Consider the following 26,045-nt stretch of genomic DNA (forward strand, 5'->3'; position numbering starts at 1 on the left):
TGAGCAGGGCATTTTTAAAACACATAGTTTTAAGCTATATGCCCTGAATGATCTTAAAGTATTTTTTTTCAATTGCATGATGTGCAACAAGTGAATGTGATCACACCAACTACTTTTTTTTTTTTCATAACTGTCGTATGTGAGCATGAGTGTGTGTGTGTGTACAGTAGAGTTCCACAGCACAATTCATAGTACACAAGGCTCAATGAAATAGAGGTGTTTCTCAGCTATCAGTGGAATTCCTCACCATTAAACCATTTCTATGAACAACGCTTAATATAATTTGTCTTATAAATATAGCTTAATGTAGCCATTTTTTGTTTCTGCTTTGAATCTGTACTGCACTGCATGATTTGTCCTCTTCAAGTTATGTCTAACGTATGTCTACAGCTCCAATATCTGTATCAGGTGCGTGATGTGTTGGAATGAAAGAGTTCTGTACGAAACAGATTTATCTAACCATCTCTTGGGCTACATCCTACTAAGTAGAACATCTAAGAATTATGAATTTGAAGAAAGTATTTGTCTCAAAATAAAATGAATCATCATTTTCTGAAAGTAGCCATCTCCCAGTTGACTGTAAGAGAGCCTAGATACCTTGCTTTGTCTACATGCCCAAATTTTAGATGGCTGAAATTTGGCGAGATGAATCCTTCTGCTGTCATGGACCTCTGAAATATCCGGCCTACAACTATGCAAGACCTGAGTTACCCTATGGTTACAGAATCAAAAATGCTGGGTTAAGATTAAAGGGCACTGAGTCCACATAAGGGAGGGTGGACTTGTTATCCTGAGAGGTATCCAAAATTATGTAGCTAGCAAGAGTCACTGATTTCAAACAGAGGCACAAACTAATGCTACAAACACAGGTAATGTTCTTTCATCTATTTCATTTTTTCTGGGGCTGCAATCTCATACAGTAGCCGTTAGAAACTACTTCTCAAATCACAAATTAGGCAGTCATTAGGTCCTTTCTCCTTACTTATCATGACCCAATACTATTACGAGAATCCACTTTTCATGCCTAATCATTCCACTTTCTATCTAGTGGGACTGGATCCTACCTAGCTATCTGTTACAGAATGATGCTCTTGAGAAGTACTGTCTCACTTTCTGAAGTTGGCATGACTGCTCACTTCTTCTGCTTAATTTCCAGGCATTTCCTCGGCGGCTAGCTGACTGTCCTGGAATCCTTATAATAACTAGCTGGCTTGCAGAGGGATACAAATCTATTTTACACAGTGTTTTATTGATATCCTCTTACACATAGCTACATTCAATTTAAGGCATGGAATCTCTAAACATAACGATATGTTGCTGGCATTGTGACTTTCCTACCATACCAGGAATTTTTTTCTCATCTTTATTCTTGATGTGTTTTATTTAAGCTGTTTTTGTTTGACCCCACATTAAATAATAAGCCCAGGCTCATGGGATTACAGTTGCCAAACATTCTAGTGAGACTGGGTGCTGTAGGCCAGTGGGGAATGGGTCAGCAATATTTTGGCCTGTGTTCTTGGCATCTGGAGTGGGACTCCCTTGACTAAATGCAGACATCTACATCAGCCCTAGTTGCTATATATTCCACTTTCAGGCAGCAGACATCTACTCGGGATATTGGACGGAGCTGAGGGCAAAATCAATCTCATCCTAAAGCAGATGACTTCAATAGATCAGGTGAATTGCATTACCAAGGTTTCTATTTCTTTTCATCGGCTGCAAAGAAAACCCAGGTTAATTGGCTCCTCTGGAGACACCTGCACTGGAGACACCTAAAGAGATGTGACATGAAACCATTCCAGAGTTTTTTCCTTCATTATCTGGTGACCTTTGTGTAACTTTGAACAAACTACTATACTGTGCTGTTTTGTTTGGTTTTCTTCTTTTCTACATTTGTAGCATTTAAGAGAGTAGAGACTCTTTCTCCTTATGTTTTCATACAGAGACCATTGGAGGAAGGTCCCGATGTTTCTTAGGATATCAAAATACTATCAGGAGTATTACTGGGAATTTCTATGTAACTATGCTTCTGAAATACTGTATGTGTAGCATTTATAAAGTCTTCAAATGCCAGTCCAATGAAACTTTTACTACCTTTGTAAAGCTATTAAATACCACTAGCTCTACCTTATGGAGGAGAAAACAGAAGCATGACCAGCCTCCAAGACTGTCTGCAGATCACCCACTGCTTGTTTGCTTTCCAGCAGAACCAATTCAAAATTAAATTTAATTGCAGACTTTGGGGAAGACAATAGCAGACAATACAGGTTCATGTTCAACTGGAAAGTCTTGCTGGGAAGTGTAAGACTTTTTCCACATGTGGAAGATGTATTAGTTGGTATACGTAGAAAGCTCTTAGCAAACCCAATCACATATTCCAGCTTTTTGATTTCTTTATTCCTAGGACACAGACTAATTTTCATCTCCTTTCCACAGCCTATTATTTTTACTAGGTCAGATTAGATTCTTCTTGTGGCTTTCTGGCACTATCTTGCCTGGCAACTTAGTTGATATATTACAGGCTGTTTTTTAAACATAGCTTCCTCAAGAACGAGATATTTTTGGTTTGCACTTTGTCATTCTCCTCCTGGACACTCTGGCTAATTCCAGCCAGAATTAAGAGAGATGCTGAGCTCCTGCTTCTGTGAGCTGCAAAGAGGACACCCTATCGCTGAGAGAGTGTTATAAGCTTGACAATTCAATGAAGAGGGGAAGAAATGGCAGGAAAGTTTCATTTGCTCTCAAGTCTACTTCTGCTACACTTTGTTTGTGTTTTAGGACATTTTTTAGGACATTTTAGGACATTTTTTAGGACATTTCCCACATTTATTAAGCCCAAAGACTAAAAAACTTTTACATATGGTAAAGCCTAAGCAATACTAATGAAAGATGCTCCTTAGTGGCATGCTGATGTTGGGCTTCATCCCTTTTGTGGAAGGTCAATACTAGGAGACCAAATGGCCTATAAGCAAATTTGCTGTCTGAGGCTCAATCTAGTTGCATAGATACAGGTGTCCCAAGTCATTTGAGATGCCTGAGGACAAAATGCCTGACCTTCAACTTCTGCGTCACAAAGCTGGGTCTTCCCTAGGCTCCGTGTTTATATGCCAGCCTCATATGACAATCTTGGATGAGCTAGAGTATCTTAAATGGTTCTGGACATCCGTTTTTGGGCACTTGAATCAAACTCTAAATCTTCCTTGGCTATAACAGCAGCTTATGAAAGGCAGAGAGTCAAAGCCATCTAAATCTGAAAACTGGCAACTCAGTGGTGTTCAAAGCTGTTAGACTTCTGCCTTCTGTGCATGGGTTGGGCAGAGATGCCCAGAGGAGTATGTGAGCCACTAGTCCAGGGTCTCAAAGCCAGACTGATGATGCTTCTCAAAACCAAGCAAATCTGAATTGAATGATTTAAAACTATAAGTTACAATACTGTAATTACAATGATTTTTACTGGGCAGTGAAGGTAAGACCCATAATGTAAAAGGTTTATTCTCTTACTGTGTATGTTAAGGTTGCTTATAATGCCCCATAACTAGATCATGAAAATCTGAAGCAAGTTGTTTTCGTTGGTGGGCTACATCATTTTCGGACACAAATAATTCTTGTCATTATCAGAGATGGGATGCTGGGCAACATGATCCGTGGTGATCATATGCTCTTTCTATCTCATTCTTTGCATTCTGAGCTATATGATTCTTCAAAGTCAGTTATCATGCGTAGTGTCTGTGTGTTTTCAGAGGAAATGGGGTATTGACTTCTGAACATTTTATTACCCTCCACCTTTTCTTTCTGTGCTTCCTCTCAACTCAAGACTTATGGGTTGACTACTCAGATCTTCCTAGCATGCACTGAAAAGCCATCACAATGAAACAGAGTGGGAGGCAGGGAGAGCAAAAGCTTGATTGGCACAGCCTGAATTATGCCACAAGAAATCTTGTTGCCTAATGTATTGCAAGGAGAGCAGGGCAAGACCCCTGATTCTATACATATTTGGCAATGGTCCCATTGTACTTTTGTACTTGATGGAAATAAAGTGGGACTAGTAAGACACATTGTCATTGCCATCATTTGTTCAGATGTGACCTAACCTTTTTTTTTTTTTTTTTTTCTTGCTTACACCATAAACAGAGAACTTGGCCATTGTCAGGCATAAATATATATATATATATGTATATACAATGGGTCCTTTGTGTTCTTAAATGTCTGTGAAACACTGACCCTGAATTTGACCTTGTATAAAATCACAGTTATTCTGAAATGTTTCTGTGCTCTCATATGGTAGATGATATTTTGCACATTCATCCAAAACACCTCACTTTAAAAAATAACATTGGCAGTTTATGAGTGTGTCAAGGTTGGTTCCTTTGTGTGTTCTTCTAATCTCCCTGCAATGTCTCATCATTTGTCTCATGTAACATGATTCACTAGTACAGGTTTTATAGCTGTAGAGAATGACAAGTGTATTAATGTGCTAGAAGAAATATATTAATGTGTAGCTAGAAGCCATTTATTATTTATGCTGTTGGAATCTTTTTATACTCACAGTAAATAGTTTCCAACATCAATGAAGCTGCAGAGATTCATCACCACAAACCTGCGTTTTTGAATTTTGTCTTTCCTTGCTACAGTCATAGTTCATTTCCAACAAAAAAAGAACATCTTATTTTTCTAACAAATAAGCCTATCAACTGAAATGAAGATCTGTATTTATATGTCTTATATTCCTCTCTGCATACGATAACTTGCAACTGTGCTCATTTTGTGTACATCTCAAGTACATGTGGCAAGGACCAGATTTGGATTAGAAGAGTTGTACTCAATTTGAGAAGTGGTTTTCTTAGCAGTCTGCTCCTCTAGCAGAGTATAATTCATTGTGAGAAGCCATAGCACAGTGTGGCAAAGAAGTTAGCCATATATGAATTCCTAGGGTAGTTCTCGAGGTGTACTGTCTGTAAAGATCTTCAAGTTGTTGTCAATCTCTTTTGCTGCTCGAATGGCCTAGCTCCACGATTGGTGACTGTCCTGTTCGCACTCCAATAAATGTCTTTTTTGTTATTCCTGGAACAAGAAGGAAAAATAAATACTTTACCAGGTTATGGTCATGTTGCTGCATTTGAACGTGCAGTCACATCAATTTTACAGTGCATGTTGAGAAGGGTCTTCAGGTTTATGGTCTAGAAGCCCGTCTGATAAATTAATGCCTTCCTTAAGGTGTATGATCTTGCATTCCTTACCCAGCTGAACAGTCCCATTTATTTTGAAATCGGATGCCCAAAGGTCATTGCTTAATTAAGGATTATTGGGGATATTTTCAAGCAGAAAAGGGAGAGGTGAGAAAAGGCTTCTTCTCGTGCCTCATATTTAAAGGAATTTAAAAACAAAAGTGTAGAGGTAGACAAATGCAAAGGTAGACACTAAACCTCCAATTACAACAGCTGAGTTGTATGAGGAATTAGTTGATGACTCTGTATTTCTACCACTAGCTTTAGTTCTGCTTCTTGATTGTCCTCTAGGGATTTAAACACTTCATTTCTACAAATAAGAAATTTATTTCTTCTTCCTTGTCTTTCTTCTCTTTCATTTTCCTCTCTGCCTGTTACTTTCCATCAAAACCAGGGTAGGAAAACGTTTCTTTGAGATTCTGCTGACTCTTTTCTTCCCTGAGAATGCGATAGCCATCACAAGGTGTTTGTGGCATTTCACATGGACCTACATTAACTCCAAAAGTGCTGGACAGCAGAGATTTAACCAGCAGGCACTGTACTTGCCATGCAGGCAACAGCAAATCAGATATTTGGGTATGCAGCTTCTTGCTCACCTCATACTACAAACGAAGATCCATGACTGTGTTAACAGACCAATTAACAATATCAGATGACAAGTTAGGATTTGGATTTTAATTAAATTAAATACAAAAGGCCTAAATAGACAATACTCAGGTGAGTGACTCTATGATACCTCCATATTGGTGTGGTAGATGCATGAAAGTTATTGGAACTAAGACAGGAGGAGTATTGGTGTAACCAGGTGGTTTGATGAACAACATGCATTTCTTGTCCTAAGCTTTGTGTTGCACAACAGAAGAGAGGGGTGACTATTGTGCCTGGAAAGCTTTTATTGATGTGAAAGAGCTCTTCACATCAATGAGTAGGGAAATGGGTGATAAAACAGTTGTAGGAAAAAAGGAAGGCTGGATGAAGTATAGTGGGCTCTTCTGTTTCAGAACAAGGGAACTAAGGAGAGAAATGACTTTTTTATTATTTTTATTATAACCCCTTCTTGGGTATTGAAATATACAGCAGTCATTTGGCATTGTAGAGGTCAAGTGTCTGGGGTAAAAAGGTCCCTCTAGCAGGCATGACCAAGGAGCAGTCAGCTGGTTCTGGAGGTACCCCCAGCCCACAAAAAATCATATATTGGCTGCCTGATTCTGCATAGGATGGAGTTTTGGTGCTGCTGGTTAAATGGCACAATGTTATCCTTGTTGGTCACTGCTGGTGGGGCAAACTGAAAGACATCCTCTAATTCTACCACCTGTGGGTACAGTGGTGCAAGAGCTGGCATACAAAGATTGCTGCTGCCAGACCATATTGTATCCCACTCCTGGGCAGAGCTCATTCCTGTTCGGAGGAGCTGTAGGTCACTTTCCAATCTCTCTTCATGTGTTTATATATTTATTTGTCCCTCACATTCACCTCCATAATCTGGACTATTCAGATGTTCTGATATAGATTGGTTGTGCATATGTCTTGCATGCTCCCACAAGCAAACCAACGAACACCACCACATAGGAACAAGTTCACTTCTAAGTTGACAAAGTTTTTCTGCCTGCCAAGTGCAATTATTAGCTTTCTTTGGTTGTTCAGTACTTCTTAAAGCAGATCTCTGTTACCTACAGCCTAGCAAGATGTGGTTGCTTTTTATTCTTATCAAATGCATCTCACAGAGGGGTACAGCATCAGCAGAGAATCGACAGTGTCAGTAGTTATAATACTTCTGTCAATCTTGTGTTCAATTGGATTTGCTGCTTTTATAAAGAGCAACATTTTCACCTTGAATGACTCAAATTGACATAGTCAAGATTTAAATGGATCCAGCCAAAGGGAAACTTTGATGAAGAAGTTAATTGTACCCAGGGAAAGTTGCAAAAGGTGTTTTGCATGAAGAGATTGTGCATGAACTGGGAAGAGATTATCAAATGATGGTGCTAGTTTGTGGACTGAGGAACAACAAACTATTTTCCACATCCAGATTTACTCCCAGAGAATCTTTTTACCACCTCTACATTTATTTTTGAGGTTTGTTGTTGTTAAATGTATGTAATACAGTAGCATTACCTGTGCTGTATATACTGTTTCTGATTTTCTAAATGGAACTGAATTGAAAGTATGGAAAGGAGAATCATTTTAGGCCGATGATTTTCTAGCTCTTCTCACTTAAATGAAGAAACTGTTTTCTTCATTCTTGGAAAATATTTATTTTAATTCAGGGCTGTTGTTTTGGGTGTTTACTACTAGAAAGAACAGTTCCGAAATTAAATCCAGCCCAGTCTTTGTCTTTGTACTATTGGAACCATTTGACAAGCGTTTCTGCGAGAAAGTACAGGGCAGCATTTAGGAAAGTGAAACATTAATCAAATTTATAAGTAACTCATTTTTTGAAACTGTCTTTCTTTCAGTAATTTATAAAATGATGTGTTCCTCCAAAAATTCATGGAAGTCTAGTGCCCAAATCCTCCAGCTGGGTTTATGATTCCAGTGTGGAAGTTGCTGCACAAATAATGAGAAAATAGGGCAGACAGGAGATGAAAAATTGAGATCATTGCCCGGGCATTGTGATTTCGTCTTGCATAGAGGCAGCAGAAGAAGGAAAAAAAAAAATCTTGTCAGCATCCTGGATGAGTGCCCTACTCACTGATCAGTTCTGCATCGATTGAAATGGCCACTGAGCTCATTGATGCCACTGGGCACTTACAAACGCTGTCCTCCAAGAAGAACTCATAGCCATCACTAAGAAGGACTGTTGAGGAAAAAAAAAAAATAAAAATCTGAACTTAACTGCTCCATTAGGAAAGTGAAGTAACTTAAAGTGAACACTTGAAGATACTTTGAGGGACAGACTTCTGTGAGTTGCTTAGAGGTTTAGAGCACCCTTTATACCTCTCACTTGGAAGTTCCAGAAATAGGGTTTTCTCCTCAAAGCCCTGCTTTAAGACAACCAGCATGTTGGTGGTGGCCATGTTGTGTGAATGATACTGAATAAATTTTCTTTCCTGCTTTTGGCGATTAGAGATGCGTGGGACAAGAGATCTGGAGGTGTTGACAAAGGTCAGTTTGCTGAAATGCAGATTTCTCAAAAAGGCTTACAGTTTTGGGAACGTTCACTTGGGAAGGAGATCATGGCTCCAGACAGAGAAGCAGAGAGATGCATTCACTTGCCTCAGAGCATCGTGCTGTCTCGATAGCTAGGGTATTTGTTAATTTGTATTTTTTGCATATTTAAAACAAAAATACTCATCCCAAAACTTGATGGCACTCTCTCCCCCTCTCACATTGCAATTTATGAAAATGATAAAAAATCTTCAGATTCTCAGATGGGAAAATAGTTTTCTGTCTGGTTCTCTCATCAGTGCATGTTGGTAACTTATTTGCCCTTCTAACCCATTTTTTCCCCTTTCTTTGGATAGCAAGCTTCTTTCTGTCTTTGAAGGGCAAGGAATGAAGCTTTTCAATCTTAAATATGAGTAAAGGGAAAGTCCAGGCCATTGCAGCATGGGAGATAGATGTTATTAGAAGTCCTAGGCCATTGCTTTGAAGACAGTATAAACACCACATCTGATCTAAAGCTGGGAACACAAACTGCAACCAGGAGTCCACTGCTGGATCTCATTTTTCTGTCAGTTTCTTTGTTGTCCTTGTCTTGTTTCTCCATTAATCTCTGCTACCATTATATATACTTATAGCGCATTTCTCCCTTACAGGTCAGTTTTCTATTTGCTTCCTAAGGTCCTTCTGTATCCATGGACCTAGATGATCCTCATTAGCAAGTTCTTGCCATTTTTTTTTCTTAAAAATTTCCTCACATCCTAATGTAGCAAATCAGAAAAGGCTTCTTAGGTCTAAACTGCTCTCCAGCGTGTCCCAAGTGCAGAATTTCACTCAGTTCCCATTGCACTGAGCTCTGATTTCCCAACAGATGACCACCTTTCTGAGCATCTCCACCCAAACTCATCCCTTCCCCTCCCCAGACCCTTCTCACCCTGCTCCCTAACACTTCAGCTTCTCAAGCCATTTGCTTCCTTTCCTCCCCACATCATGGGCTCCTTGCTGCCCAGCTCAGTCTGAGTGCTCGTCCTTTGACCTGCTGGCTCCCCCTTTCACTGGAAAACAAGGGTGTTCTCTCTTTTCTTCCTTGACCCCTGAGCGGTCCACACTTTGATCCAGAGCTCTACTCTGCTCCCAGTGCCTTGCCCTACCCAGCTGCCCCCTCCCAAGCTGCCTGCATGAGGGGCAGAAGGAAGACTTGCCCCTGCCATGCTTCTCCCAGCCCTTCTCTCACTCTCCCCACTCTGGTTGTCACCCCAGATTCCTTTGCTCTGATGCCTCCCATCTCTCAGACCATCTCCCCCATCCCAGCTGTTATTCTTGCCTCTTTCTCCAGGCCTGCTCAGGATACACTATCCCACCTACTGGACCTCATCCCTTCTCCCCCATCCCTGTCCACACGTCCCCGCTCATCCTCGGTTCCATGCAGTGAAGACAGCAACCGCACTGCTTTCCAAAAAGCCTGAGGAGTTTTATTAATCTGATGGCTTTTCCTTTTCTCCCTGGCTCGAATTCGCACCGAGTATTCTTGCAGAAGTGTTCTTCGCTGGAGCTAACAATAAAACTCTGCATGTGTGTGCGTGAGAGAGGGAGAGGGAGAGGAGAGGGAGGGAGAGAAAGCAATACAACGGTCTGGCAACGTGAGGCGGCATTGGAGAGCTGCTAGACCAGGGAAGCCGGCTAAGAGACACGAGCCCCTTACTCTGGGCTCAGTGTGATCCCATTGGTTCCCGAGCTGCTGTTTTAAAGCGAAGAGCCTGAAGGATTGAACTGCACAGCCAGACGCAGACTCTCAGCCAAGTTGTCAGCACTCTGGGAGGGAGAGAGGCTCACACACACGAGATCGCAGGGTGTCCGCAGCTTGATGCTCGTTTCTTTCCAAAAAGGAAGAAAGGAGAGGGAACAAAAAACAGAGAAGGGGGGAAGGAGCCTGATCCAGCCCAGCAGCCCCAGGGGGAAATAATGGATGTGACCATATCTCAGTTCATCTTAGAAGAATTTGATGTCAACTGCAGCCTCCTGGATTTACAAGAGACTGTTTTAGAGAGTTTCTCTATCTCTTTCCTGGGCTTTCATGGTAGGAATCATTACCTAGCACAGGGCTCAGAAAAGCTTTTTGAGTGCTAAGATTGGGTTTGCTTTGTGATGCAAAGTGTGTCACTTTTGTGCTTTCTCAACTGCTTCTTTTTCCCTTTCTCTCTCTTTTTTTTTTTTTCTTTTTTTTTTTTTCCAATGCAAAGGTCCGTACTGCAATGCCACCACTGATCAGATCGGGACCTGCTGGCCCAGAGCCTCGGCGGGGAAACTAGTAGAGAGACCCTGCCCGGAGTTCTTCAATGGGATCAAATACAACACCACGAGTAAGTACAAACTCCTTTTCTTCTCCCGCAGATCTGGTATTGAGAAGGCACCTAGGGAGATCCAAATGATCTTTTTTCCATTAAAAAAAAAAAAAAAAAGTGTTTTCCTGGGAATTAACATTTTGTCCACATTCCAGCCTGTATATTCAAAATTCCTGCCTGGAATGTTGTAGATTTCTCAGAAGCACAGACTTCTGAACACGGATTCTTATTTTCTTAAATGTGTTTATGTAGGTAGACTGGGCAAAAATACTCTCATCAGTCTAAGGAGGGTATACTGTGCTAGCTGGCTGTCAGTGTGTTTATGTGTAGATATATATGTGCCTGAATGTATGTTTTACTGTAGCTGTGCTTGAGCTGTTTGGATTAAAGATGCTCTGGCTTCCAAAGTGTTTAGTCCTAACACTTAAGAACTGTGTTCGACTTCCCGTTTGAGAGGCTGTTTCTGCAAATGGGGACAAACTGGGCTGGAAGTTTATATCTAACAAGCAGGAGGCTGAGGTCTGGAAGCTGTTTAGTAACTTCATTGGCAGTTTTCTTAGGAGGCTGGGGTGGCTGCATCATTAGTGCAAGAGAAATGGCAGAGGATATTATGATGCAGATAAAATTCAGAGCAAGGGAGTATGGGGCTCCTCAGAAATCTCTTGGAACTGATGCTCCAGTCTTAGAGGTAAACAATCACGATGACTCACTAAGAATTTATTATTCAGGCTGTCGGACCCAGGCACTCATTTCCTTTCCCTTATCTGTCAATATTGTTCGGACATTTCATTAAGAGGTTTTCATGTATTAGCTCCAGGTATGTGTATCCCACTTGTTTGTCACTCATTTTTCCAGCTACTTAGGGTGCTTTAGACTGGGGACATTTCATTCTGTGTTTCACTCCTAACTGTTGTTCAGGTGTTGGTAATCTAATTTTCCATAGTGTTAATTTCATGGTCTAGCAGTAAAAGCATGACCCTGTCATCTTCGACCTTATTTTTTAACTCGTGGAAAGTGAATTACCTCTTTCCCCAGCTCCAGGTGTTAAAGGTCAGATAACTAGACAAAAGTTCTGTGTATGTGCTATGCAAAACAAAGCCCCCTTCCAGATTTGTTTATAGGGACCAGCTTCTGTCATCCTCGTCTTTGAGCAAAGTAAGGAAGTTACCTCAAATCCTATTCTCTGACCTGTCGGCTTTGCAATAAAATAGGTGGGAACAGGTGAAGGGCTGGGTTGTGCTGTCTTCGATTATAGCAAATAGTCCACTACCTTTCCAGTCTCAGATGAGACAAAAAGAAAAATTCTGAAAATTAAGGACAGCTTAGACAAGAGCATGTGTATCAGAATGGACCCTAAAAGAACAGCCGTAGAAAAGGTATATCAAAGAAGTACGAGTATTTTTTTCCCGTTTCCTTTTTTTCTTGGGGGATGTCACTGCCTTATTGTCATTTTTGCAAAAAGAAAGAATGAAGGGAAAGAGAGAGAGAGAGAGAGAGAGAGAGGGAGAAATGCATTATGGATGATTCTTTATTTATGTCATAAATACACTGGAGAGAATTTAAATGATTTTCCTGTGCGTGGAAGGAAAAAAATCTTTAATACCCCAGTGTATTTTGATGAACTCTGTTAATGCCTTCAGTAGTTCATCACTGACCTGATTTAAAGTTCTTCCCTGATTCCCTCCTTCTCAGTGATGGCTAATTCTTGTATTACAGTGCTAATAAATCTTCTTAAATTCATTATTCTTAAACAGCGACATGTTAATTTAAATTAAAGAAGTACTGATGAAGTGGGTTTGTAGTTGTTGTTTTGTTTTGATTTGATTTCAGAAGCAATTTTTTGTTACAGCCTGAGAAAATGGGCATTTTTTTCGTTTGAATGTAAAATGTGAATATGCACATTGAGAAAATGTATGGCTGCAATAATGACTCGTAGTACGTACTGGTGCCCAGATGCAGTAGTATGTCTTGCTTGCAATAGAGAACTAAACTACATTCTAGCTACTGGCTTGCAATTGATCTTATTTCTTCCATGTGGGTAGCTCTTCCAAGCTGTAGCAAAGCAAAGGAACAGAAGGACTGTACCAAGATTTGAGACAACTTGTAAAATCAATAGCCTCTTGGGTACTGGTAGTACTTGGTAATTAAGGCTTGGAGAAGCAGTAGGACAGCAAGTTAAGATTTGAAGAGGTGCAATCTCTTTGGTGATCTGAAAGACTTGGCAATTAGTACATGCAGAATATGTCCATAGTTTGGGGAGGCCAAATACTGACATGGTCTGACTGCTTTTACTTGCATGGTTTCACCAAGTTATCTTGTGGGATGACCAGCGGTCCATGTGTAGCAGGACTTGTGCTAAAAAACTGGACTGTGCACCTTGTGCTGATAATAAAATCAGCACAGACAGCTGATTAAAACAAAAAAAGGGAAACAGAACTTGAGAATTTCAGAGGTGAATAACACAGGTGTAAAGTCAAGGCTTGGTCAGGAGATGGATTGGAATAGTATGAGATTTCTCCCTTGGACAAGGAGTGTATCTTTGTCTTGTTTTGTTTTGCATTTTGTTGGAGTAAAGAGAGAAATGATTGTGTATTACATTGTAATGAATTTTTTTTTGAGAGGCAATTCAGACAAGTTTAGAAAAAGCAATGTGTAATGCCGCTCTTCTACTAAGGGTTTATCCGGTTCTGGTCTGTAATTCAGCTAATGGTGATACTGTAAGGAATCCTGTATTTGAGAGCTGTTGCCTGTGAGGAACTGTAACATATTTTTAGTTTTGTTCTCTATGGCCGTTAGTATACTTCTCATGCTAATGCAGATATAGTGAATTTTTTTTAGAAATGAAGACCTCAAAGATTCAAAGTTTGAACCAATGTTGTAAAAGTAGCTCATCATTTGGAGGGCATGAACCCAGCAGAGTTCTTTATAGACCAAATCTTTTGCATTCTAGACACCAGAAAATCCAGTCTTGTAAGTGCCCAAACTGGGTGAAAATCTTATACCAGCGTCAACTGAGCTCAACGCACTGCTCCAGAGCAAACTAGCCTCCCTGAGTTCTGGTACTCACGGGGCAATTTCTCTGCCTTGCCATAGTTTCTGTGCATGTAGTGTATGGAATTCAAAACAAAGCAGCAGGTCTCACCAACACAGATCAGCTCGTCAAAGGCTTTGCGTGGGTCTCCCCCTTGCTTGGTATCCATTTTGGTAATTACTATGCTTTGACGATCACTCGAATTCAGAAACCCTGAAACACTGAGTTCTCAGATGTGGAATGCTATCAAACCCTGCAACAAGCCAGTAGAATTTAAGCAAAGGGTATCTGAGTAAAAAAGAAAAAATAAGAAGAACTGGTGCACCAAAAAAAAAAAAAAAACTGTTAAAAAAAACTGTTTGCAATTATAAAATAAACTATTTGCGTAAAATATTTCCATTTTAACTGAAAAAAAAATTCCTGCAGTGTTGTGCTTGTGTGTCTGTGTTTCTGTGTGTCCCTTGGGAACTACTGAGTGACTCAGATAAGTTTCAGCTGGATTGGTAAAACAAAGTCTGTCGGTCTGTGCGTATTTTTCATCTCTGACACTTTGTTATTTTGTGTTGGTTTGGTTTTTTTCGCCCCTCTTTATTTGAGAAACAAAGTCATACTGACAAATCAAGATCTGGTTACTGTGTTGTATGATTTGTGAATGCAGGCAAAATGCTCTTTGACCAAGGAACCAAAAATGATGCCATCCATTTACAACTTTGCTTTTGGCAACAAAGCTCTTGTATTAAACTAAAAGGAAAACAAAACAAAACAAAACAAAAAAACACAAGGGAAAAATGTATGTGTTGGTGCAGTGTGTGGCTGTGCACTTGTCTCTGTTCAGGATCTATATTTAGCTAAAGATGACAGTATCATTGCTGCCCTCTAGATGTGTTTATGCTTTGACAGTGTGAAGCTTTTATTCGTGTTTTAGAAAACAGATTAATTCACTTATTAGGGTATCCTCAAGCTTGATTAATTCAGCAGATGGGCAGTAATGAGACTCTTCACTGCTTGCAAAAAAGGTGGTTGTACTTAGAGCGTTACAGGCTAAAGTATGTCTACTTTAGTTCTTTCTTTTCATTGCAAATTGCCCTTTGCAATGGGGAGTTCCTGAAGTTCATCCAATAGACAATAACTGTTGATTCCCATAGCCTTGGCTGCCTGGTTGGGGTTTGTCTACCTGTGCAGGGGAGGGGTATTCAGTGGTGAGACACGTCCACAGGGGGGTGACCGGCTTGGTTTGCGATGGTTGCAGGCAGGAGGTGGAAGCATTGAAAAGCTTCTGGCTTGAAGATGAAGATACAAATCTCTGTGTTTACAGGCAGGTATCCACAGCTAAGTAGCTAAGCTCTGAAACAAGTTAGCAGAGCGCTGTTCACTCCAGGGGATGAAGCCTGGAGAGTTGCTCAGCTTAATGTAATTGGGCAGATCAACTCAGTAGTCCATGCAGAAGCTCTCTTGCCATTTGATATGTCCAGAAGCATCTTGCCTGGTGCTTATCTCCTGTTTCACAGGGTCCAGGCCTTTTGTAGGTTTGTGTTTCATCTTCCAGGCCACATAGGCATTGCAGGTACTCTAAGAAAAATGATACGATGCCTGCATATGGGCAGCTGAATTCGTCCCTGGGTGTCTGTTGAGCTGAACTGAACCCACACCTGAGGACTGACGTTAGGAGGTCAGCCTGCTCTTGTGATCAAAGTGGACAAAAGGTCTCTGTAGCTCTGGATCTCTCTGCAAATCCATCTCTCTTTTGGTACAGGAAAGCTCTTTGACTGAGATAGCCGCTTGAGATAAGTGTTTTGGGTATTGCAAAAAGCATCCTCATTTTCTCCAGGGACTACAGTGCAGAAAATAGGCACATAAGCACTGCAAACCTCGCATCGATGGGGATTTGGTCCCTCCTTGACTACTCCTTGTTCCAAGGGTATGTACAGCACCTTTTCCTTGCTAGCCCTACAACCAGATGTCTTGCTGACAATGATTTGGAGAGGGCTGGTGACTTAGCAATTGGGCTGTTGTTCAGGTGGACAGACATGGGAGGGAACGAGCCATTGACATAAGTATCACAGCTGCATCTATTGACATGGCTTACTCCACACTGAAAGAAAAACTCCTGCAGCTCTTTGTTGTCTCATCTTGAACAGAGGCTTATAATCTTTTGTGTGATGAGGGAAAGATGAAGAAGTGAATTAATAGCTCTTCTTTTTTTTTTTTTTTCATCCCTCCTCTTCTGAGAGGGGTTAAAGAGATTATTTAATTTTTAAAACAGCAAAAGAGCTAATTTTCATAGGTTAAACACCCATTCTTTTAACAAGATCTAACCTCTGCTGTTTTTCATTACTATTAATTATTGTTCAAACTTCTGGAGCAGTGGTTTTAGCCTGCATATAAGCCTGCATAATGAGCCTTGCTTGGAAATTATCAGTTTTAGAGTCTTGTTCATACTATATGGGTAGAGACCTGTCCCGGTAATTACAGAAATGTGCATTTTTATAAGTTGCTGGCCTGGAGGCTCTATTAACATTTTCATTTATGTTTTATCTTGTGTATTTTACTGCCTGAGTACTTCTATTGATTGCATATGCATGGCTTACTTTTTCCTGAGAGATTATTCTGGTTTGATTTCTAAAGGGTGCATTCTTGAAAGCCAAGACCGTTTGTAAAAGATGAAGACCATTTATGCTGTGGTGGCCTTTCATCTTTACTGGAGAAAAAGAAAATAAAATGTCCATCAGCACTGCCTTGTCAGCATGAGCGGTGATTCCTCGAGGTACAGCTGGGTGCAGTGAGGAGTTGCAGCTGAGGTATGGGCTGGGGGAAAGGACAAGGCAAGAGGAGAAGCATCCGAGTCTGAGAGCCAGCAGATGCTGAGCAGTGCTGGTGTGCTGCCATTTGGATTGAAGGGCTCTTTATATATTTAAAACACATTGCTGAGACGCGTTTCAAAGGTCAAACACAAAACTTTCTCTTTTTTGCTAAGCAATGCATGCGTGTCTTCAGCCTTAGAAAAGTACTACTAAACCCTAAAACTGCTCCTACCCCTTTCCCTTTTCTGTAACCTTGTTAGATGTCTGGAAGGCTTTTATCCCACTGGACTGTTTAATGACTAGAGGAAATTTGGGGTAAGAAAAGATGTTTTGTAGCTGATTTCAATTATGGACTCAGTACAAAAAGTTAGTAAAAAATGAGTCTGCCATTTTGCAGAAGTCATGTTTTAGCCATCCTGGGGTGACCAACACTGTACTTGCCAATTAGGGAGTCAAGAGAACATGAAAGATAAAGGAAGGAGATGGATGAGAAACGGAAAAAACACAGCAGAGGAAAAAGAAGGCCAGAATTGGAATTCTGGGGGAGGGAATTAAACATATTTTTAAGTTCATAAAACTTCTCTCTGAGGAGACCAAATCTGCAGTTGATTAGGTCAGCTGGACTCCAATAGAGCTGTATCCAGATTAAGATTTCAACCATCTCTGTTCATTTTCTCTTGCTAGTTTAGGTTGAGCTCGTCCACAAATAAAGCAGTGGGAAGCTCTTGATTTCAGTGCATGCACAGATGGGAGAGGCTGTACATTTTTTCCTTAACTTTTTTTTTCTTTTTCTTTTCTTTCCATTGTGAAGCATAATTTGTGGTAAAAGATCACTCTGATTTTGCAGCTTGGAAGTAGAGTGTTGAAAACAAAAGGAGAAATTAAAATAACTCATCTTTCCTGCTGCCGTCATCCTGTGAAATGTGTGATTTCTTCATTGAGCACAGAACAGAAGTTAATTGCACGTAGTAAAATAAGAAGATTGTTAATGTTGCTTCAGCCATGTTGAGGGCCCTTTTCTTCAGCTAATTAAACAGTGGGTAGAATTTTTGTTCTTCTCCAGTGAGTTATGAGAGGTGGCTTTGCTACGATCCTGTTTTGCCTGGTTGGGTTTCTCTTAAGTTTAGGCTCGATTTTTGCGGCATAATTGACACATTCCCCATGGTCAGGAACTGCTGTCGCCATTCTGCACCGGGCAGGCCTGATCCTCTGCCAAGGTCAGTCAGAGGCCTGGTCCCTTGCTTTGTCCTTCAGGGTGCTGATCCTGAACTTGGGGACATCATCCAGGGCTGCTCAGAACAGTGACTTGTCGCAGTGAGAAAGCACCCACGGGCCTGCGAGAGGGCTCTGAGCCTCGTGGCCTTCAGGAATGGGTCAGCACACAGGCCCTGAGCAGGTTTTCTGGAGGTTTCTGTGACCCTCTCGCTAAGGAAGCTGCCCCGCACACATCTCCATTGCTTGCCTGAGCGAGTTGTTGTCTAAACTGACAGCAGCTACCAGCTGGCAAACAGATGGATTGAGGTTCAGTCTCTTCCCACAAGTTAGGAATCAGACAATACTTGCACAATTGTGTGTTTCTGGGGCCAGGGGAGGAGTGGAAGAGGGAACAGCTCATGAACACGTTGGAAAGGGGATGAATCGGATGCATTACAAGGGGATGCAAAGCAGGGATTTATTATCTCACAACATAAAAATGGCCCACACGGCTAGCTCTAGCGTCGGGCCTCTCGTGGATGTGGATTTCCTTCGTTATTCTCCCTCACGACCAGTTTTCATCCAGCCAAGCTGTGGGAGGGTGAGGTCTGAACACTTGCAAGGGAAGGAGCAACCAGGCTGTTCTCTCCAGTCACCGAGCACTTGGGGCTCTCTGTGACTCCCTGGGCTTCGGCTTCTGTGTTTATTGCCACAAAACTTCAAGGAGTGTCACTGAGGGAATTCCGCTGAAGGGATGGTCACCCGTAATTCTTCATCTCAGCCACAGGGTGTCACTTAAAGTGCAGGTAAAGTAAGTGTCCACAGGCATCTGCACTGAGTCACTTGGGGGGGGTGGAAGTGACGGATGGGGGTGAAAGAAAACTGGTGTGACTGGTGGGCCTGGACCTTGTCCTGTTGTAATTGCTGACAGTGCTGCCTCTGCAGCTTCCACATCCTGCTGGGATGTAAAAGGGATGGACTGAAGTGAAGTGGGGACAAGGACACAGTGGAGGAGGAGATGGAGGATGCTCTGGAAGGAACCCTGCTGTCCTGCCTTTGTGGAGCACTTGCTAGGCAGCAGGATGCTGCCTGAAGGAACGTGGTTGGTGGTGGTTTCACCAGGGCTGCTCTGAAAGGCCAAAGGAAGGGAAGCACTAAGCTTTGTTCCCAAGCAGGTGTGTAGTATGTTAGAAGATGTGGAGCTATGCAAAGCTTAATGTAGCCATTCAGTTGTGGAGCACCTCCATGAAAAGCAGACAATGAGAACCTGCATTTGGATGACAGAGGAATTCTTCCTTGTAGACACCATGTTCATTCATAACTGTACTGCTTCCTGTTGCAGTACAATCAACTGGGTATTTCCTGCCGGAGTGCCCTGGCAGGGACTGTTAGATTCCCCCTGCGGACCCTCAGGTGCTTGGCAGATGCTCTAGGTTCTCCCTCTTCACAGAAATAACACATCTATTAAATGCGGGACAATGCCTTCCTCAGCTGTGACTGCTCAACTTGCCTGTTGCTCATGGGAGGGGTGTTCTGCAGCTCAGTGAGCACACTGACTGGATTTAGGTGCTGGTTTATATTTCACAGAATCATAGAATCACAGAATGGTTTGGGTTGGGTGGGACCTTAAAGCCCATCTAGTGCCAACCCCCAGCCATGGGCAGAGACACCTCCCACCAGCCCAGGCTGCCCAAAGCCCCATCCAGCCTGGCCTTGAAACCTCCAGGGATGGAGCATCCTCAGCTTCTCTGGACAGCCTCTGCCAGGGCTCACCTTTCCTTCTGTGTTCTTCAGTGGCATGGAAGTATCTTTGCTGTTCCTGTAATGGTGAACGTTTGTGACTTCTATGGCTTGTAAAGACAGTACTTAAGTTGTGTCCTCATCCCAGTAAAGTTCACAGACTACAAATGCCATGCAAGACTCTGCTTACAGTCTGCTACCCCATGAAAGGGAAACTCCTATTCAGTTTTGGACTGCAAAATTGCTTATGACTTGATATCCAGCTTATAACAGCCATTCCTTAGTAGCTTGCAAAGGCAATAAGGACTATGGTATCCCATTAAATTGGAGGGGAATGGATTTTTGTAGATATTTTCCTTTTTCAGTGCAGTTTAATTCCTATCAGACATTACTCATGGAGTTTGTAATCAGTAGCTCTTGGGACAAATTCCTAAAATCAATAAAACTCAGATTGCTTTATGCTGACCAAGGTCTGCAGTGCTTGGAATAACAGAGGGCCAGACACTGCTCCATTTGAGACTTGTGAAATAAGAAGCAATCTATTGAAGTGAATGATAAAAACAGAAACTAATACAATGTTTCAAAAAGAAATTATCCCTCCAAATCTCATGAAGTATTTTCCTTGGAAAAAATGGAAGGAGGAAGAACCATTCCCAACGTGCCTGCATTGTCCAAAGCCCCTGGTGGCTGGAAGGCACTGAACACACAGTGACACAAGGCTGCATGCAGTGCTTTATTCTCCTGAGTCGGCCAGGGAGCAAAGAGAGATTTAGAAGGTAAAAAATGTGCTATGGAAATGAGAAAGTCAAACTAGGAAATGACTTTGCTAGTGCACTGTTACCATCTTAACTAAGATGTGATCTCTTAGTGATTCTTTTTCTCACTGCTGGGAGTATTAATTTAATTATTGCTGAGTTATGCCACTAATACCTGAAGCATCAGCATTTGTATATCTTAAAGTACATGATGAGCAGTCGTTCCTTCGAGAATCTCCAGGCTTTCCACCTCGATTGCCACTTTTCAACTACAGCAGCTAAGGCAGAGTTTGGAAGTGAAGAGTATTTTCAATGATCCTGGTTTCTGCACTGATCTTAATACACTTGACAGATCACATGCTTTGAGCTCTGTTTGGAAACCAGTGAGGACAGCAGGTATTTAATCGCTGGAAATGGATTCTAGGTGTCATAAACTGCCAGGTTTTGCATAGTCATGCCCTTGTCCTCTGAGTGGTGTGGGAGCCAGGTAACATTGCCACCAGCTCACAAGATCTCTGTAGAGTTAATGCCTTTTATTGTTCCTTATCAACACTTTGCACGAAAGAAATCCAGGATCCCATACATCCGTATTTGGTTCATTTTGGCCATCTACTTTGATCTCCTGAATTTCCAACTTCACATAAACTTCACGTGTAAATGCACCCACCTGCCCCACTAGCATGCCAAAAATTCATATTTCACAAATGTCTGCCTCGTGTCAGGCCTCTCTAAAAATGCACATTTCCACCTGTCAGCTTGCGGCACTGTGCCAAAGTTGATTGTGACTAAGGAAGCCTTCTTTGCAGCACCAAAGTAAGAAGGGTTGTAGGTTTGTTTTGTTTTGTTTTGTTTGTTTGAGAAGTGAGGGAACAAAGATCTTCTGGATCTGCATTCTACTTCAAAGAAAGCCTCCTCAAAAGAGACAGGAGCGGATGCAAATGTAGGTACGATGGTGCACTGCATTATCCAGCCTAACCCAGAGAAGAGAGACTGCAGCACTCTGAATGCTGATATTTGCTGCAGGTTCCTATTTTTTCTTGGGAAGGTCTAAAAGATCACCACTGACTTTTTTTTCGTGTAGTTATGTCATCCCTGTCTACCTACAAAACCATTCTCAGCCTGGCTTTGTCTTTTTCATCCTAAACTCTCCATAACCCCTTCCTCTCTCAGTTCTCCTGTAAAATAAATTCTGGCAGCAATAATAATAGCAGTTTTATGCTCACACAAGAGCCATTTAGTACTTTATTTTATTCCTCCAGTGAATGCTAAGGGAATAGAAGGATCTGTGAGATGCGCTGGAGAGGCGAGTCTGTCAGAAGAGCACAGGCATCACAGTAGTTTGTTTCAGTTTATAAGGCCATGTAAGTATGTAAAATGTTCTCTTGTAACTAGAAACGTGATGCATAATTGTTTAATATTTCAGCAAATGGATGTAAGATATTTACTAGAGATCCTCATTTTACTGATTCTCTGCTAGATTTCAGCTGCAATCTGTGACTGAGTTGCTGTGATTACATCAGCACACTACGGACGAGCACAAGTAGAACATCTCTTTTCAATTACAGGGCCTCGAGAGAATTTGTGGTGCTATTTTTTCATCACTTCTTCAACTGCTTAGGTAACCTGCATGCCTCCTGCCTGTCTTCAATGTGTTACCTCTCCTAGGTGCTCTATCAAAACCCCATTCCTGGTTCCCCATTCCTTGCAGTAGTTGAACCAGGGACTGAAGGATAATTGGGCAGACACATGAATGAGCCAGTGATGCTCTGGGACCATATGGAAATCAACCATGTGTGCACTCAGCTTCTGGTATACATGAGCTACAATTCCCTTTCTTAAATCTCAGGGAAATAAATTCATTCAGTTTTGGTAAGTCGGACGTGTGACCAAGTCCTTGGGTTCTGGAGTAGTTTTGAAAATTCTACTGTGATTTCACCAGTATCTTCTAGAAGTGAACTGTTTCTAGTGATTTTGAGTGTACAGCTAAGAAAGTCCTGGCTTTGCTTGGTGAAAATAAGCATGGTGTGACAACATGATGTACTGCAGGTTGGACTAGATAACCTCTACTTCTCCTTCTAACCATCTATGGGTCTGTGCTATCCTACAGATTTCCAATGGATCCTTCAGTATTCTCTATCATCCATCTCTTGTTCATCTTAGACAGCCGTGGCATGGCACTTAGTGGTGGTGTTTCTTTAGTTTCTAAGACACTCGAGCTGTAAGCAGAATATGCAGAATTTTTATCCCACGATGTGTAACAGAGAGGGGTCTCAATCTCTTGTTGGGAATCTAGGTATCCTACACATTAATCTATGTAATTGTTCTGCACCACTTTACTTGGTTTAGTTCATCCTTTGCTTGATTTCTGGGGAATTAAGTGAATCTCACAGGGCACTGACCTTTGTCTAGTTGCCATGTTACCTTAATGAAAATCAGCTGGAAAAGGCAGGGCTAATTGCTTTGATTTAATCCTGAAATGTTGATGACTCATTGATGGCTCATTCAGGATAGCAGACACTCAAGGTAGAAGGACTGGATAAAAATAGCTTTCTTGAGATTAAGTTAAACAGTTTAAATGCTGAAAGTTTCAAATGTTTAGATCCTAGGTGTTGTATAACACTTGCTGGAAACTTGAACTCTGACTTTGGTATCCACATCCTCTTCCATCTTGAGGTAAAAGCAATAAACCTGCTGTCCAACTGTCAGCAGAAAGCAGCAGTGACTTGGTTCCAGGTGTCCCTGTGACAAGCCTGGAGCTTGCATCCAAGCAGCGATGTAAATGTCTGGCGCAGGAGTCCCTGACACGTCTGGAAGGTGACACCTTCTGAGGCCATCTGGGAACACACAAACTATTTTTCAGAATTTAAAGGTTTCTCTTTTTGCTGAGACTGACTGATTTCCAGGGCTAATTTTTCTCCCTTCCATGAAGGGGAAGGAATTACAGAAAGTTACAGGAAAAGTGGAAGTATCAATAAAAAAGGATAGCACAGAAAAGACTGGCCAGTGGAAAAGCAGAGCATCAACCAAGCGGACTGGGAATGAAAAGGGAGGTGAAAGTGAGCAAAGACAGAGGCCTTGTGCCTGGAAAAAACATGAGTTAAGAGTCACTGTGGGAATGTGTGAGAGTGGAGTTTCTCCAGAATACTTTAGTGAAAGAGTTAAGTGATTTTAGATGCAGAAATGACACTGTGCAGGAGTAAGAGCTGTCAGTGTAGCATGGCAGATTGTGCAGAAGTAAGCAGCAGCAATGAGCTCCTAGACAAGTGTTGTGGGGTTGGAAGGAAAGACGGCCTCAACTGCAAGCGAGGAGTGGCTCTGAAATTGGTGCTGTCAAAGAATGCAGTATGTGAACCCTGGTGGAGGGAAGGGGCAAACACTAGGAGACACTCAGAAGGCATTTGTGGGGAACCACTGGAGTGCCATGTGTGCCAGCTGTGAGACAAAAAAACAAAATCTCAGCTGCCACCCCAAAGGACAGCAGGTGAGAGAGGGGACTTGGTGGTTAAACACTGGAGATAAAGAATAAATGTGATACATGCTGTACTGCATCAAAGACAGGCAGGATGAAATAACAGGCACAGCTACCAACAGGGGAAAGGGAAGGAAAAAAAAAAAAAAACAGGGAGAAAAGAAAATACCAGAGCCAACATAGCTACCTTGCAAATGAGATATATGGCTTAAATTTTAGCGTGTTTGGCTTAGGTGCTTCCTCTGTTTCCATGCTTCTATGAAAGAGTTGTTCATTGACTGTTTTTCTTAATGATCTTCTCTTGCTGCCTCTCCTCTGGCTTTCTTGGCCTTGGAGTTGTTTGTCAGGCAGGCAACAGGACCACAGCTTCATGCTGGTTCTGATTTTGTTCTGAAAACCTTCTTCCAAACCCTTTTTTCCAAACCCTTTTGGTTCTGATTTCATTGCCTTGAAAGCACAGCTTTCACTGTGAATACAAAGACCTGCCTGACCATGGCTTGCTTTGGTCTGCCCAGGACATCACTGGCACGTGGGGTTGTTCTGGTATGTGGCCGCAGTCAATAGACAGCATTTGTCATTGTGCCTGTTTGAAAGGAATGGTAATAGGGTGGTTTCACCTGTAACTGTCAGAACAGACAGAAAATGAGACCTGCTTCACACCCTGTAATTGACCTCAGGCAAGCTGCTTCAGTCTCCTGTCCTTTGGTCTTGCCCTTTGTAAAGAAACTCCAATAAATCAGGAACTCTGAAGCCTTACAACTCTTTAAAGACCTCTGTCATGCCTTTTTTGGTTTACAGTGCAAGAAGTTCTCTGATAATGTATCACCTCTATTCATCAGTGCCATTAATTTCTCTGGGGCTGAGAAGGACAGTTTTGAGGATAGAATCTGTGTTTTACAGTCCTTTATAAGGGCTTTAATACTAAGGCTTTGGGACATACAAATACTAAGTAGACTGTCAGATTTCAGTATCTCAATATCATTGTCTCCAGGGCTCTTTTTCAGCAATAAAATCTTCTATTTTCAACAAGAGAATGTGGAGTGAACAGAAAGCATCCCTTTGTGTGATTATCTGGGAAAACTGAATTTTTGTGATTAATATCTTCAGAGTTGCAAAAGTATCTATGAGCTTGGATATTTAATCTGTGTGATCATTACAGTCGCCAATATATTCCCGTGTTTGACCATCTACTTTTACAGTTAATCTATAGCCCTTTATTTTCGCGCCTTATTATCTTGGTGCAGATCTGCTGGTCTCTAGCACCTGCAATTTTTCTGTGTGCCAAAAGAAATGCTTAGTTATCAAAATCACATTTCTTCAGCTATTTGGTGCTCTACTCTGCAATGCAGAGTTGTTTCCTAGGCTACATTTGCTAGCATAATACATATTCTGTTGTCAGATATCCTATCCAGTGGGTTTTGCCTCATTCCTTGATCTAGTGAAGATAAATTATTGAACTGTCTTGCTTTATCAGTGGAGAATGTCTTCACTTTCCATAAACTGAGCTCAGTTTTGCAAATGATTCTTTTTTTCTGCAAATCCATTTCAGATACATCACTCAACATTGTAGCACAAATGAAGAAGAGGAATTCAAGCTCTCAGGTGGTGATGTAGAAAAGACAGTATGTTAAAAGGAAGCAACCTGTGATCAGGCTCTGCTTGCCTTTTTGTGCTAAAACCAAAGTAAGGGTATGTCGACTCTCTGAAGGCTTGTTGCCTGTTTGATACACCAGCCCCACGAATGCAGTTGCAGTTTGTCTGTCCACGAGCAGTGCCGGTGTGTGAGGCAGTGCAGGTAGGGTCTGGGCAGCCTGCAGGGGTAAGAAATGAAACGGGAGCGACACCGCCAGCTTAACTCTAGGTTAATGAAGAGGGAGAATCTGAACCTATGCTCATGTGACTAAGCAGTAAAGGGAGAAGCAGAGATCTATTGGCAGGACAGAAGGGAGAAGAGGGGAAAAGTAAAAGAAATAGGCAATGGGCGAGGATTAGCTTTTCACTGCACACTGAGAGGTTTGGATCTGTCACTAGGGCAGACATTTTTCATACCAAAGCTGACAATCCTGTCTCTGTCCATCCATCCCAAAGCCCAGTTCACAGGCATTAATCAGTTTACAAGTCAGTGTCTGGTTTGCTGCAGTTACAGCAAATGTTTGCTTTTAATTAGCATCTTCTGGGTGCCTCTCGTTAATGGTCATCTCAGCAGTACGTGCTCTGGGACAAGATAGACGACTATCACTGGTCAGTTTTACTATTGCAATCCTTATTCACGAATGGCTATTATTAACTCTCCAACTGTTCAACCATCACATCTATTTATATTGCCAGCAGTGACTGAGATGAGCTAATTACAGAGATTATGCAATTTGGTCGTATATTATACGTA

The 26,045-nt window shown here is 41.7% G+C and overlaps 1 protein-coding gene across 3 annotated transcripts in view; it reads left to right on the plus strand.

Annotated features, from left to right (window-relative positions):
• CRHR2 (corticotropin releasing hormone receptor 2) overlaps positions 1 to 26,045 on the plus strand; it is a 158,196-nt gene that overhangs the window by 39,737 nt on the left and 92,414 nt on the right. Inside the window, exons 1-2 of one of the 3 annotated variants that reach the window (XM_040548706.1) lie at positions 9,979 to 10,404; positions 10,568 to 10,687. The exons of 1 other annotated variant lie outside the window; for it this stretch is intronic. In XM_040548706.1, coding sequence (XP_040404640.1) covers positions 10,290 to 10,404; positions 10,568 to 10,687 — 235 coding nt within the window. In that variant the 5' untranslated portion in view covers positions 9,979 to 10,289. Of the gene's footprint in view, positions 1 to 9,978; positions 10,405 to 10,567; positions 10,688 to 26,045 lie in introns of those variants that run through there. One more of the 3 variants, XM_040548705.1, reaches the window with a different exon arrangement.

This window comes from Cygnus olor, chromosome 2 (assembly GCF_009769625.2).
Source record: "Cygnus olor isolate bCygOlo1 chromosome 2, bCygOlo1.pri.v2, whole genome shotgun sequence".
Classification (NCBI taxonomy): domain Eukaryota; kingdom Metazoa; phylum Chordata; class Aves; order Anseriformes; family Anatidae; genus Cygnus; species Cygnus olor.